The sequence below is a fragment of the Micromys minutus genome, assembly GCF_963924665.1.
Source record: "Micromys minutus genome assembly, chromosome: 10".
Taxonomy (NCBI): Eukaryota; Metazoa; Chordata; class Mammalia; order Rodentia; family Muridae; genus Micromys; species Micromys minutus.
The window spans coordinates 6,701,926-6,718,221 of NC_137979.1; the positions used below are offsets into that span (position 1 = coordinate 6,701,926).

The window sequence follows — 16,296 nt, forward strand, 5'->3', positions numbered from 1 at the left end:
ACATGGCCACGCCCTGTCTTTCTAATCCTATCAGAGTTCAATTCTCCGGTGACTAAGCATTCAAGTACCACAAAAGAAGACTTTCACCTTGTGCCCCGAGTAGCAATTTCAGGGTGTGTCATGGTGGAGTAGGGAGGGGCAGTGTTGACAGGGACCCAAGATTGAGGAACTTCATAGGACAATCACGCCAGCTGTGGAATGACTCCCATAGGCTCATATATTTGAATACCTTGACTCCAGTTGGTGGAACTGTTTGGGAAGGATGAGAGGGTCAGAGGTGTGTCACGGGACTGGGACTGGGGTTCCCAGAGGCTTGTATCATCACTACTGCACCCTCTGTCTCCTGCTTATGGGTCAAGACAAGAGCTCAGAGCTGTTCCTGCCAGCATGCCTTAGGTCAGCCATCACAGACTCGAACCCTATGCAGCTGTGAGGTCCTCGTGTTCACAGATAAACACTGGAGAACCAGGAAGGTCAGTCATGCAGGGATGTCTCCTCAGCATAGGAAATAAACACCTGTTTCCCACCTAGAAGCCTGGGGAGAGGAGAGGATGCTGTTAATGACCCAGTGGCCTTTGCTATTAGTAGAGCCAGACCTCCCCAAACACCCCAGGATGTTTATCCTAAATTCTCTCCCTAGACCTTCAGTCCCAGTCAGTCGTGTCTGTCCTTGGGGAGGATGTCACATGTACTTCATAGCCTGCTGACCTCTATGCCATCTCAGTCAGAGACCACACCTGACCCTAGGCCCTTAAGCTCTAGAACCTATCTTCACAGTCCCATGATCTTTGCAATGGAAATTCCATGTAATCATACATGAAGAGTTATTGTGCGCCTGAAGTTAGAATGATTGTTAGGCTGGAAATGTTTCCAAATTGTAATTCGTTTAACCATGCGTACAATAAACCAGCCGGCACCAGACTCCCAGGATTTGAGTCACCCTAAGTAAGTCTAGCTGAACTGAGTTTTGTTTTCGCCTCTTCAAGATTCCCTTCCCTGCTGGTGATGATGCTTGAAGGGACCCCCACGTGTGAGCCCAATTAAACTCTTTCTTTTATAGGTTGCCTCGGTCCTGGTGCTTATCACAGCAATGGGAAGTAACTAAACAGCCTCTGACAGTGCTGTTTCAGCGGAAGAGGCCCATGTGAGACGCAGAGACTGTCAGGTCCAGGACACAAGAAGTGGCTCTTTTTAGACACTGTGGAGTCAGGCTGTGGGTGTCCACAACATCTGTACATGAACAGTCACGGCCCGTGAGACAACAGTGACTCTCTCAGCTGTCAGGACACTGCCTGTCCTTGAACCCCGAGACATGCTACTCAGAAGCCAGCTGCCTCTGGAGTTTCCCGGAGCTGACAGCCTGCACTGGAGCAGCTCAGAAGCCCATTTCTGTACCTTTTCGGGAAACATTCAGATTCTAGAATCAATGAAAAGGTTAATTCCCAAGACAAAAATTTGCCATCCCAAACATTTTTTTCTCAGAGCAGGGGGGACAAAGATTAAGGGACAGACAGAACTTTTCAAACAAAAATCTGTTGGACTCAAATCTGGCTTTGAGGACTCCCCCCCACCACATTCCCCCCCCCCCCCCCACGAAAAGCCTGGAAAGTAGCTATTTTATTTCCGAACCACCAGAGGGCGCTGCTGCACTGCAGGAAAACCAGCAGCCACCATGTCTGTCCTTCCACCAAGTCCTCCCTTGCAGGAGCTGCACCGGGTTCCATCTGTTCTGGGACAGACCAGTGACACTCTTAGACCTTTAGACCTAAGACTTAACACAAGTGCTATCCCAGAACCTAATGTTAGCAGTTTCCCTCGGAGCCAACTAGAACGAGAAGGTGGGTTCAAGCAGACAGGGAGCCATGTCTGCGGTCTTCTCTATTAATTGACACACCTAAGCTCCACCCTACCCTTGACCCGGCCCTCTTCTCTCTCCCCTGCAGGTGAGGCCATGGCCACGTGGGGAGGAGGGAGGGCTGTGGAAGGCAGTGCCAGGGCTGTGGGGCTGGAGGGGGCAGCGGCTTGTGGCTGGGCCTGTGGATAAAGTGCTTGCCATACAAGGATGAGGAAGTGAGCCCAAATGCCCCAGGGCCCACCTAAAAGAGCTGGGCACTGTGGAACACGCCTGGCATCCCAGTGCTGGTGGGGCAGAGACAGGAGGCCCTCTGGGGTAAGTCAGCCCAAGAGCTCTAAGTTTAATGTAAGAGCTTATGCCAAAAAATAAGGTGGTTTTGGGTTCTATAATAAAACAGGCTGAAGACGCCACAGAGAGCAAGCCAGTAAAGAGCAGCCCTCGCTGGCTGTAGGTTCCTGCGTTGTTTGACTTCCTGTTCTGACTTCCTTCAGTGATGAACAGTGATGTGGAAGTGAAAGCCAAATAAACCCTTCCTTCCTTGCTTTTGGATGGTGTTTTATCACAGTAATAGAAACCCTAAGACAGCTCCCAATGCTGTGGTGATGATGGTGATGGTGGTGGTGATGGTGATAGTGGTGGTGATGGTGATGGTGGTGATGGTGATGGTGGTGGTGATGGTGATGGTGGTGGTGATGGTGATGGTGGTGATGGTGATGGTGGTGGTGATGGTGATGGTGGTGGTGATGGTGATGGTGGTGATGGTGATGGTGGTGGTGATGGTGATGGTGGTGGTGATGGTGGTGGTGGTGGTGATGATGATGATGATGTGCTGGTGAGATGGCTTAGAGGGTAAAGGTACTTACTTTGCTGCCAAGCCTGACAACCTGAGTTCAGAGACTCACATGGCAGAATGCAAAATCATCTTCTGTAAGTTTTCCTCTCATCTTCACATGTGTGCTAATTCATGTGAATATACCCCCAGTATAAGTACAGAATTAATTTAGAAATTTAAAGATTCTATACAGAAAAGGAAGAAATGAAAAATACAATAGTTATTTTAAGATTAATTTATTTCATACAAGTACACTGTAGCTGTCTTCAGACACACCAGAAGAGGGCACCAGTTCCCATTACAGATGGTTGTGAGCCACCATGTGCGTACTGGGAATTGAACTCAGAACCTCTGGAAGAGTGGTCAGTGCTCTAACCACTGAGCAATCTCTCCAGCCCACAATTATTTTAAAGGTTATAAGATTGTTACATAAATGACCAGTGATTTAGCCATTAGGGGATGTGTTACATAGGATGGTCAGTCTTGGTTGCCAATTTGACTACTTCTGGGATCAACTGAAAGGCAGGAGCTATAGAAAATGTTCTTGGTTGGATCATTTGAGGAAGGAAGACACTAAATCTGGGCCAGGCCTTTTGAAGGCAGCCCATAGAGAAGGACATTAAAGAAGGAAGCTGTTGGGCTTTTTTGTTTTGTTTGTTTGTCTATTTCTTGCCTGTTTTCAGGGGACTTTCAGGTCCCAAAGAAAGGGATTTCTTTTGCTTGATAAAGGCCACCCTCTACAACTCCACAGCTAACATCTCACTTAATAAAGAAACTGTGCTTAAGAAATGCGACGAGACAAAGCATCTGCTCTCCCTGTCACTGTCACTATCATGACATAGGAGTGCAGAGGCAGGAGAGGCCACCAGGAGACAGAAAGGAGAACAAACGCTCTGGGAGGAGGCAAAAGCAATTACTCTTCACACCTGGTGCAACCACTTACACAGGAGTCTCAAGATCAAGAGACAGATTGTCAGAATGCATGAGTCCGGAAGCCATGAGACCAAAACTAAAAACAATTGGTTGCCCTTGTTCACATTACAAGCAACAACAGGGAACCGACAATCAACATTTGTCGCTAAATTCCTTCCCCGCAGGAAACATAAGCCTAGGAACAGTTCTGCCACAGTTCTCCTTGGAAAACCATGAGTTTACTGGGCTTACTGACTGGAGGGTGGGTGATCTCTTCCCCATGCACAAGCCAGACTGGTGAGTCTTTACACATTGTGGACAAGAGCTTTCCCATCGCCACTTAGATAGAGCACCCCCACTTCCTGTGTCTTCCTGATCTATGTACTCTAGTCCTCTCTGAGGCCATATGCACTTAGGCATGAGTAGCATAGGACAGGTGGCAGGGAGTAGGTGAATACTCAGGTGACCCTCCATGGCCCTCTGTGAGGGGATATGAACAGTTACAACTCCAGATAGGATGATCCTTTTGTAATCAAGCACAGGAACACCTTGAGAAGGTATGGCTTAGAGGACAGTCCTACGTAGGCCCACATTTTTTTGCAACATACTTTTAGAAAGAGTTCAACCTCTCCTCTAGCCACCACCCAGCAGAGGTAGTGGAAGAGAAAAGTTATTAGGATGGGGGAAGTGGACCTGTGCAGCAATAGTTCTTTGGGGATGAGCTCAATCTTCTTGGGCAGCAGTTCAATCCCATAGCAAACACCAAATACGACTCAGCGGCTACAGACCAGTCCTCTAGGCAGGCAGACACCAGACACGAACCAGCAGCTTCAGTCCAGTCCTTTCAGCAAACAGACACCGGGCAGCTGTAGTTCAATCCTGAAGAAACCACCAGGCTCACCAGTCAGCTTGAGGGGAGGCCGTGGAAGCAGCAAACTGCCACAGGAACCCCAGGAGCAGTTCCTTGGTGAGTTTCTCTCATTGGCAGCATTATTACAAATTGAGCTCAAGGCGAACCAATACATGCTTGTCTCTAGCAACAAATAGCAAGGCTCAGTGCTCGTCTCCCACTGTCTATGGGGTCATAGTTATACTCCTTCATCAAGTGTCCTTTCATGTGTTTGCTATAGGAAGACACCCTTTCACCCGTGTACCCCAGCAACACATCATTTGATATAACTAACTTTCTAAACAACTAGAAAAGTTTCCACTTCAGTTCTATTTGACACTAATCACTTGGCATCGGATTATCAGTGAATGAAAGAGTTCTGTTAGTGAAGAGTCTTGAGAAAATCTCTATGAGAAGAGTGTATAAAAGAAAGTAGGAATGGAGCCAGCAGTGTGGACTCAGGTGGTCAAAGCACTACCGGGACCCTGGGGTGCTAGATCTGAAGTGTCCAAGGTTTCCCAGGTCCTCCAGCCCAACCTGCAGGTTCAGAGCCACGTGGACCCCAGCTGTGTCACAGTTTGGGCCCTTCCTGTCTTAGTACCTGCCTGGAGCTTGATGCCTTCTCCGAAAGGACAAACGCTGGAGTAGCAGAGGCTGCAGCTTGCTCGTGGCATCTCCATGACAACAAGATAGTCTTAAGTACTGGTCATCTGCACTCAGAACACCGAGAATACACTGCAGTGTTTGGTGAGACTCTGATACTAAGCCTCACCGTTTGCTGTACTTAGCCCACTGGAACAAATTTGTGCCAAGGCTGAAGCTGCCATAAAGTCTGCCCAAATGCTTTAAGCTCTGTTCACACTGGTCTCTGACACCTGCAAGCATTTTAAACACTTGTTAGGAAAGACAGGACAAATACAGTTAGCTCACTCTCTCTGTTTCTCCTTTTGTGTGTGTGTGTGTGAGAGAGAGAGGGGGGGGGGGAGAGAAGCCCTGCAGGCCACTGCCTCCTGAAGGGGCAGCTCTGACTCACGGGAGAATGGAGCTCTGGCTACTTTTGTATAAACAACATCTGGGGGAGGTTTAGTCAGAATGCTGCTCAGTTTCTCTCAACTGAACAGAAACTAGAGTCTCCTGGCAAGAGGACCCTCAACTGAAGAATTGCCTCCATCAGATTGGTCTGTAGACATGTTTGAGGAAAGGGCCATTTTCTTGACTGAAGACTGATGTGGGAGGGACCAGATCACAACCCTGGCGGTGGTCCTGGGTTTTATTAAAAACAAGCTGAGCAAGCCATGGGGTAGCAAGCCAGCATTTCTCTATGGCCTGTGAGTTTCTGACTCCAGGTTCTTCCTCGACATCCCTCAGTGATGGGCTGTAAGCTGTAATGAACTCTTCCCTAGTTGATTTTGACCAGTGTTTCATTACAGCAAGAGAAACTAGGCTAGAACAGTCATGAAGAGAGAGGACAGGATTCCCAAGGGTAAAGCCAGAGCCCGGTTTTGTAGATGTGTGTGCATTTGAGTGTGGAGGTCAGAGGTTATCATGAGATGTCTTTCTCCATCACTGTGTACCTTAATTTTTGAGACAGGGTCTCTCCATGAACCTGTATCCTGCAGAGGCAGCTGGACTGGCTGGCCAGCAAGCCCCGGGAATCCCCCTGTCTCTGCCTCCCAAGTGTTGGCTTTTATGTGCTGCTGTGGATGGAAGTCAGGTTCTTATGAGTCAGGTTGACTGTATGACAGGCTTCAAATATCAGTTCAGGAGACTAGGCCAAATATCATTCCAAGAACTGGGCAAGTCCAGGCAAGTCTAGGCCTCAGAAGCTGACCTGACACTTGGTCCGAGGCAAGGACAATAGTTCAGCAGCCATTTCCAGACTTCCCCACCAATGGTTCTAAAGTGTCCCTAGATAGAGCCAATGATAGAGGTCACCTAACCCTCCCTGGAATTCCTCTAATGTGCTTAAAATCGGGCCTGCAAGCTCACTTGGGTGTCTCCATCTTGGAATGGGAGACCCCAGCATGCTGGACTTCTGCAGAATAAAGCATTCTTTGCTTTTACATTCTATTTGTGTCTGTGGTGTTATTCTTCTGTGAATCACGGACCCTTCTCTTATTTATGCGTATGTAGTAAGTACCTGCTCTCAGGAGGAATCTCCCCAGGTGTCATGGTCGGTGTTCTATTGCTGTGAAGAGAAACGATGACCACAGCAAGTCTTAGGAAAGGAAAACATTTAATTGGGTTTGGCTTATGGTCTCATACATTCAGTCCATTATTGTCATGGTAGGAATCATGTTGATGTGCAGGCAGACATGGTGCTGGGAAGTAGCTGGGAGTTCACATTTGGATCAGCAGGCAGCAGGAAGAGAGAGTGACACTGGGCTTTGCTTGAGCTTCTGAAACCTCAAAGTTTTCTTTGTGTCCTCCTGTGACCCACTCCCTCCAACAAGGCCACACCTCCAATCATGCTACTCTGTATGAGCCTATGTGGGCCATTTTCCCTGAAACCGCCACATTCTGCTTCCTGGCTTCGATAGGCTTGTAACCATTTTATAATGCAAAATGCATTTAGTCCAACTTCAACAGTCCTTCTAGTCCATCACAGTATCACCACTATTTAAAAACCCAAAGTTCAAGTCTCTTCTGAGACCCATAACTATAACCTCTATAAATTAAAAGAAAAAAAAGCAAATCACATACTTCCAACATACTATAGCATAGAACATACATTAATGTGGTGGTTTGAATATGCTTGGCCCAGGGAGGGGCACTGTTAGCAGGTGTGGCCTTGTTAGAGTAGGTGTGGTCTTGTTGGAGGAAGTGTGTCACTGTGGGGGTAGGCTTTAAGACCTTCATCCTATCTTCCTGGAAGCCAGTCTTCTGTCTGCCCTTGGATGAAGATGTAAAACTCTCAGCTTCTCCAGCCCCACAGCTGCCTGGTTGCTGACACAGCAATAAAATCCTGGCTAATACAAAATGGAGGAAAGGGAGCACAATGAAGTACTTAACCAAACACAAGATCAAAACCTAGCTGGGCGAAATCTGAACTCTGCATCTTCATGTCTGATGGAAAGCTCTCTTCACATCTCCACCTCTTTTTACCTTTTCTGACTCAAACACACTTCTTTCTCTTGAGCTGGTTTCATTTCCCCTTAGCAGCTCTCCTCAGCAGATAACCTGCAGCACTGACATCCAACATTTTGGGGTATCCTGGGCAATTGAGGCTTCACCTTCACAGCTCATACAATGGTCTCTTTGGGATATCCTTGGCACATGACTGGCCTCAGAGGCTTTTCTTAGTCATGGAGGAAGGTTCTTGACTTTAAAGCCAAAACTGGCTGAAGCTACAAAGCTCTACTTCTTGGTAGGGCTGGAAGATGGTCCCCTTATTCAAATACATCTTTGCCAGCTCTCTGTTTTTGATAATTTTCTTCACGGCCTAAGTTTGGCTGTCCTGGAACTCACTCTGTAGACCAGGCTGGCCTTGAGCTCAGAGATTCACCCGCCTCTGCTTCTGAGAGCTGGGATTCAAGGTGTGCAGCACCACACCTGGTCCTAAGATTTTCTTTGTTTTCCTTTATTTTTCCTTAATTCCTTTTTACAAGTGGGGAGCACGCCTGAGCATGACCTTGCTCTGAGGTCACCACTCCCTTTTTTCCACTTAGCATCAGGCTTTTCATTAATCTGTTCATACTTCCTGGTGTTCCTTTTCTCTTCAAACTGCACATTTCGTATTTTTCCTTGCTTGGCTTGCGCCTTTTCACTATAGATCTGCATAAGAGTGGCCACTAATAACCACATGACACAGTCAATACTAGGCTACTTGAAATCTCCTCTGCCAACACAATTAATCCAAAACTCTTCAGAGTAGCCTCAGGCAGACTTTTCAGACACGAGCAAAAAGCAGCAGTATTTTCCCACCAAAATATCAAAAAATGGTCTCTAGGCCACGTACTAACATTCTTCTCCTCTGAAACCTATTGAGCTGACCCTCACAGTCCAAATCACCCTCAGCACCGCTGTCTCCTGTGCCCCACTAGGGTGGCCTGATAAACTGCTTAAAATGTTCAGTCACTTTTCTAGTCCAAAATCCTAAAGTCTATATTCCTTCTTCCAAACCAAAACTTGATCCAACCTGTCATAGCAATACCCCAACTCCTGGTACCAACTCTGTCTTAGTCCATGTTCTATTGCTGTGCAGAGATACCATGACCAAGGTACCTCTTATAAAGGAAAATATTTAACTGGATCTGGCTTACAGTTTTAGAGGTTTAGTTCATTATCATCATGGCAGGAAGCATAGAGACATTCAGGTAATGGTTCTGAGGAAGCAGCTCAGAGCTCTAAATCTGGATCAGCAGGTAGCAACTAGAGAATCATGTTACTGGGCATGGCTTGAATTTCTGATACCTCAAAACCCAACCCCCTGTGACACAGGTCCTTCAACAAGGCCACACTTTCAATAAAGAGACTCCATGTGAGTCTATGGGGGCCATTTTCATCCATACCACCACATCTGGATTTTTTTTTATAGATAGCACACTTGACTAGAGTGCTAGGAAGCAAAGGCTGCCTGAGTTCAATCTCTGGTACACACCTGTTGGAAGGGGATAACAACATGAGTCGCGAAGGTCATCCTCTGACCTCTACATGTATGCTTTGCTGTGCTTCCCCATATATGGTGTAATAAATAAATAAACAACACCCTAAGTATTAGGTAGCAACAAAAATGCAGCCATGAGGTGGAAATGGGTTGGATGGTGTTTTGCTGGGGCAAACCAGTGAGGGAAAGTTTCGTTAAGGTGGACACAACTGTGAAAGGCTAAGGCTGACTCTTGAAGGAACGTTTCACTAAAACAGACACATGAAAGGACAGGAGATGAAGGATTCTTTGCTAATGACACACATGTATTGGTCTGTCTTATATTGTGTAATTGAGCTGCAGTTGTCGGGACTCCATAGAGAGACACACACCAAAAAACTTCTGGTGGTGTGCTGCGGTTTCTTGCTGCTTCCACAGATTCAGGCTGATTGGATGCATGTGCTAAGGCAAGACCTGTGCCAAGACAAGGCACATGGAGAACAGGGAGGGTATAAATAGGACTCCACAGAGTGACGGAGACAGAGCTTGTCTTGCTGGTGCAGCTAGTTGTGCAATGCTTGTGGGCTGGGGCTTCCCTGATCTTTGCTTCCCTGAGAGAGGCACAACGGAGAACTTCTGGTGTTCCTCTGGGTCTCTTCTGTTGACTGGAGCTGAGGCTGAGTCCTGGCTGTCTCTGCTAGGTTGTGACAATGCTGTTACTCACCCAACTCTACGAGACTAGACGGCTGGTGTATCTGTGAAGTGTTTGTGAGTGGATCGAGTTGCCACTGCCTGCCAACCTGTGGACTGAACTGCTGGTTTCAGTTCAGTTTCAGACACCACAGGCAGGCGTTGCTCCAACCTCTGGAGGGTGGTGGGCTAAAAGGGAGGTTAAAACATTTAAGAACCATCATTAAACATAGGATTTGAAAAAAAAAATGGAAGTCACACAGCCATCTTTCCTGAAGGGTCTGAAATCTAAGAGCCCCAGGCAGCCTGAGAACTTTCTGCAGAAGAGTTGATGTCACAGGGCAGTTAAAAGCAGGAAAGTTCTGGGCCTGAGGTCAGCATGTCATGAGAACTCCTGGCAGGAATGGAGTGGCAAGGACTCCCCCAAAGTTTAGATGTTTAGAAAGGCAGAATATAGGTCTGGAGATGAAAATCTTTCTACATAAAATTTCTCTTTTCTGCCCCTTTAAGGCCCTAAGAACTCAGACCACCAACACGGCTTCCACTCACAGAGAACCTCTGCCCTTCACTGTTCTTATTAAAGGACAACCCTGCTTCTTGTGTCTTTGTCTCCTCCTTCTTTTATTTCCATGATATCTCCATTAATCCTAATCAAATATTGCCAGTGTGTTGAACAACAAACAGAACAACTGAACAATAAAATAATAAATGTGGTTTTGGCCTTCAGGGATCATACTTTGTGAGGAAATGAGACCAGTCAGTCAAATCTAGAATGACCATCCCAAATGCTGTGAGCCCAGTGAGATGGCTCAGTAGAGCAGGGCCCTTGCTGCCAAGCCTGATGACATGAGTTTGATCCCCAAGGCCCATGTAATGGAAGGAAGAGAAGTGACTCATCTTCTGGCTTGTATATACAGGCCGTGGCACATGTGCTCACACACATGCACACGAAAGAATAAAAAGATCTAAATGCCATAGGATCACCTAGCAGGTGGGCTGCCTGACCAGCAAATCTCAATCCTCAGCTTCCTGTCAGTCTACCCCAGGCTTCTGCCCTGCTGCCTGCAACCTTTGCAGTTCAGCTTCCTTCGTTCCCAGCCTCCGTTCTCAGCATCAGACCTGTGTCCAGACCTCAGTCTTCCCCAGTCAGCTTGTGTGCCTCTTCCTCCTTATGCTTCCCACTCTCCCCAGCAAACACCACACTCTTCCTTCTGTCTCCCAGCTGGTTGAGGGGGAACCCATACAGACAACAACGGCCTGACACTGACTGGAGCCCTGGAAGGATTTTGGAGAGAGGCCCCAGGAGAGTAGGTCATTGGTGGTTGGTGGGTTGCTGTGGATTGCCGTAGGTTGCTGTTTGTCAAGTAGTCGTGCACGAAGAGATGAGAAGAAGAAGTTAGATATCCTGATGACGAACATCAAACTTGCTCCAAGGAACTCGAGACCCTCAATCAGCAGGAGGTAGTCTAACAGTATCATCACCCTTTCCTATCCCTGAATTTATTCAGGAATGTCTTTCTCTCTCTCCCCTCTATCCTTCTTTCTCTCCTACCTAGTGTTGGGGGTAGAGGAAGAGTGGTGAAGTTTGAAAAAAACTAAACCCTCAAAGTAGCAAAAGTCTGCCTACAAAGACAAGTTATAAACGAACAAAAAGAATTTTAACACAAAGACAAGTTATAAACAAACAAACAAACAAACAAAAGATATTTAACTGGGAGCTTGTTTACAGTTTCAGAGTCCATGACCTTGATGGTGTGGAGTCAGGCAGCAGGCAGGCATGTATGGCACAGGAGAAAAAACTCACCTTAGTTCTTATCCATAAGTTGGAGTCACAGAAGGAGAAACCTGGGAATCCCATAAGCTTCTCAAAGACCACCACCAGTGACACACCTCTTCTATCGAGGCCCACCTCCTAATTCTTCCCAAACAGTTTCATACCCCAAGGACCAAGCTTTAAGTACAGGAGCCTATGAGGGCCAAAATCAGTCAGCCCACCTCAGAGAGCTTCAATTCTGTGTAGCGTGAGTGAGGTGCCAGGTGGGCACAGAACCACCATGTCTCACCTCCCTCCCCAATTCTTCCGGTGCATGTTTGCTCAACAGCATGCTACCAGTCATGTCTTCTTCATGAGGATCTGGTCCATAGATGTCCCCCAAACTCCCCTGATCCAGTTTAGTGCTGCAGCTCTTTCCCTCTAGAGGAAAAGGATTCCTGCCTTAAAAGGAAGTGGGGGACTGAAGAACAAAAAGAGTTGATTCAGTCTTTATAAATGATGATGATGATGGTGATGATGGTGATGATGAGTTGGGTATTTACATCAGGTTTTCTGAAACTACAGCCATGAAAGGTTATGGAAACTGGGAACTGAATCCAGGTCCTCTGCAAGAGCAGCTCCAACTTTTAACAGTGAACCATCTCTCCACATCTCTCCAGTCTCAATCCATGAAGAGGTGTTGTAGGAGGCTGGAGGGAACATGTGCTGGAGACGTCCCACATCATATAGTAGGCCATAACTCTGGACCCAGCCATAATCATTAAAGACCTGGCTCTAGTAACCTAAATTCATCAGCTTAGCCCTTCCTCTTAAAGGCTCCTCAAAATAGCACCACCAGCCAGAGGACAAGTATTCAAACCCCAAGAGTATGGAGGATGTGTCAGATTCAAACCATACCAAGACTGATGATGTATTGCCGATTTTTAAAAATCAGGTTAAAGCCCATTAAAAAAAGCAGTTAATGACAGAGAAGTCTAAGCTGGCCACAGTAGTGTATACCCATAAACCACACTCAGAATGCTCATGATGGGGAAATCACTTAAGCCCATGATTGGAGACCCTACCTGAAAACATGAATATGTGAAGAAGACACACACTCCAAAGCATGCTTTCATGTTTCTTACTACCCAGAAGAGAATAGGGCTTTCTGCCATCTTACGGAGTATCACTCAAAAAACTGTTTAGTAGAATGATTCTTTTTGTCAAATAACAACAATTCATTAATACAGATGGGAAAATGGCAGCTTCAGTGACCACAGGTCCTCACTGCTCACACGCCTCTCTCTGAACAGTCCCCCTGAAGTCATGGAAACAGGCTCTATTGTTCAGCCTGTGCAGAGGGGAAGGTTCTCAGAAGGGACTTGGGCTGTTGCCCCCTCTCCACACAGCACACAAGGCATTCAGGCAGTAGTGTCTGCTGTAGGAGATCATGAATGACTGGAACCAGACACCAAGAATAAAAGCCAGGGCAGGAACTGTTCACCCATGGCAGACATGGCGGGCAGGATTGCAGTTCACAACCCGGGGCTCCTGAGAAGGCAGGCCATCAGGAACCCACTCAGCACCTGGTTTGAGGGGACTGGAAACTGGGTGAATCTTCTAGATGTGCTGCTCTGTATTACCCTGGGCCAGAGGCTTGTCACCTGCCATGCTGTCCAGTAACAGCTGAGCTGTGGACCTGATCCATTCATACTGGAAGCACAGATGACTGTGACAAAGTCTTCATCAGCACTGTGTATGTCTTGTGCAGCCCCCAGCCCAATGCTGTCTGCCCTCAGCAGCTCCAAGGACTGGGTTCTAGTGGCATCTTGTGGAGGTGCAGCCTGAAGGCCTCACTTGGGTCTGTAGTGTGTAACTGCCTGTTCTCCATCCAAGAGACAGGATCTCTGTGTGACTGATGCCTGTGTGAACTGAGAATGTGGGGAACAGATGCCCTCCTGTTGTCTTTGTGAATGGGAGATGATAGGCAAGTGCTTCCCATTTTTCTCCATGGTGCAGATGTATTTCCCAGGCTCCCTCAGAGATTCATGCCATTGTAGGGCTCTGTCCTTAGTGTTGTCCTCTCCAAGAAGACACCCTACTACTGGGTCTCCCTCCTTCCCTGTTCTGTATTCCTGCTCCTCAGAGTCATATATGTAAAATATGTAACTGTACAGAAGCTCTGTGCTTAGGCAGTTTCCAGGGAGATGCAGGCTACACGGAGGTATAATTCATGGTCAATATTAAGTAGATTACTACACAGTATTAGCTAAATCTTAATCCCAAACCACGGCTACAATTAGCTTACAGAAAAGTAGCATGTACTGTGTCCGGGTGGGTCAGTCAGGGTTGTGTGAAAGAACAGAACTGATAGAATAAACTCATATATACTAAAAGAGGGGGAGTTACTAGGATGTTTTAGAGGCTGTGGTCTGAGTAATTCAACAATGGCAGTCTGAGGGAATGACCAACAATCCTGGAGTTGTTCATTCCACAAGACTGCATGTCTCAGTAGGTTCATCTGGTGCTGGAGTCCCACGAAGGTCCTAGAGAACTGTCAGTTTTCAGTCCATGTTGGAATCCAGATGTGGGTTCTAACACCAGTGCTGGAATGGGTTAGGAACAGGCCAGATGAACTAGCTAGTGAGAGTGGGGGCACAGAGGCAGAAAGTAAAAACCTATGCTCCCCTGTGAGCTGTCACCAGAGGGTATGATCCAGATTTAGGGTGAGTTTTCTGACCTTCAGTGATTATGAATTTAAAATAGATCTTCCACCTCAAACAATCTAAGCAAAAAAAAAAAAAAAAAAAAAAAAAAAAAAAAAAAAAAAATTTCCTCAGAGGTGTGGCCAATTCCACATGTCCTCAAGTTGACAATTAAGAAATCAAGATACGCGGACGCAGAGCGGAGCCTGGCCTAAATGCCAGGCGGAACGGCGGCTCATAGAGGCTGAGCAACTGGTGAGTGGGAGACCAAGACTGCAGGGGAGCAGAGAGATCTCTGCGGAGTGCACACGGAAAGTGCACACCATACCTTGCTTTGCCCCGCCCTGCCCGATCCAGCGATTGGGAACAGAAAATTAGAACTTCTGTTCCCACCCGGAGGCAACTTCCGGACGCAGAGCGGAGCCTGGCCTACCTGCCACCCAGATCGGCGGCTCATAGAGGCTGAGCAACTGGTGAGTGGGAGACCTAGACAGCAGGGGAGAGGAAAGATCTCTGTGGAGTACACAAGGAAAGTGCACCCCTGCCTTGCCCTGCCCTGCCTTGCCTGATCTAGCAAACAGAAACAGAACGTTGGAACTTCTGCTCACACCCGACGACTCTGAGGCATAAAACAGGGCTCGACCCATCTGACACCTCAACCAGTGGAGAACCAGGGTCACAGACCAGATACAAGGGAAAGGTAAGAACATATCACTGACAACAAAATGGCAAGAGGAAAGAGAAAGAGTATATCCCAAGGGAACCAAGACAATCTAGCAACACCAGAACCCAGCTCTCTCATAACAACAAACATCGGAACTCCAAACACTCCAGAAAAAGAAGACACAGACCTGAAATGATACCTCAAGATGCTGATAGAGTTAATTAAACAAGAAAGGGAGGAAAAGCAAAAAGATTCAGAAGCTTTTAAAGAAGAAACAAGAAAAACACTCAAAGAACTCAAAGAACGAGAGGAAAACAGAACCAAAGAAATAAAGGAATGGAAGAGGGAAATTAAAACAGAGATTGACACAATAAAGAAAACACTAAAAGAGATAACCCTAGAGTCAGAACACCAAAAAAAGAAATCAGGAGTCACAGAAGCAAGCATTTCCAATAGATTACAAGAGATCGAAGAGAGAATCTCGGGGGCAGAAGACAACATTGCAAACATAGACAAAACAGCCAGAGAAGATGCAAAAAACAAAAAGCTCCTAACCCAAAATGTCCAGGAAATCCAAGACACAATGAGAAGACCGAACATAAGGATAATAGGAATAGAAGAGGGAGAAGAGTATCAACTAAGGGGCACAGTAAATATCTTCAACAAAATCATAGAAGAAAACTTCCCTACCCTCAAGAATGAGATGACCACGAGCATAAAAGAAGCCTCCAGAACTCAAAATAGGTTGGACCAGAAAAGAAATACCTCCCGACACATAATAGTAAAAACATCAAGCGCCCAAAGTAAAGAAAGAATACTAAAAGCAGTAAGGGAAAAAGGTCAAGTAACATATAAAGGCAGACCAATCAGACTCACACCCGATTTCTCAACAGAGACTATGAAAGCTAGAAGAGCCTGGACAGACATCATGCACTCCTTAAGAGAGCACAAGTGCCAGCCCAAGCTGCTATACCCAGCAAAACTATCAATCACCATCGATGGAGAGACGAAGATATTTCAAGACAAATCAAAATTCACACAATATCTGACCACAAACCCAGCACTACAACGAATTATAGGTGGAAAACCCAATACAATGAGGGAAAATACAGCCCTGTAAGAAAACTCCTAAACAAGAAAACTAAAAGAAGAAAAAAACACAGACACAACTCAACCCAAAAAAACAATAATGGCAGGAAACAGAAACAACTATTCCTTGATATCTATTAACATAAATGGTCTCAACTCCCCAATAAAGAGACATAGACTATCAGACTGGATACATAAACAAAATCCAGCCTTTTGCTGCATACAGGAAACTCATCTCAGAGACAAAGACAGACACTATCTCAGAGTAAAAGGGTGGAAAAAAAACTTCCAAGCAAACAGCTCCAAGAAGCAAGCTGGAGTG

The 16,296-nt window shown here is 46.5% G+C and overlaps 1 protein-coding gene across 1 annotated transcript in view; it reads right to left on the minus strand.

Annotated features, from left to right (window-relative positions):
* Positions 1 to 12,019: 12,019 nt before the first annotated feature.
* The window catches only part of LOC308426296 (solute carrier family 22 member 21), a gene marked incomplete at both ends in the record, with an annotated part of 40,724 nt that continues 36,447 nt past the window's right edge, over positions 12,020 to 16,296 (minus strand). Inside the window, one exon of the mRNA XM_080924033.1 lies at positions 12,020 to 12,095. Coding sequence (XP_080780159.1) covers positions 12,020 to 12,095 — 76 coding nt within the window. The remainder of the gene's footprint in view (positions 12,096 to 16,296) is intronic.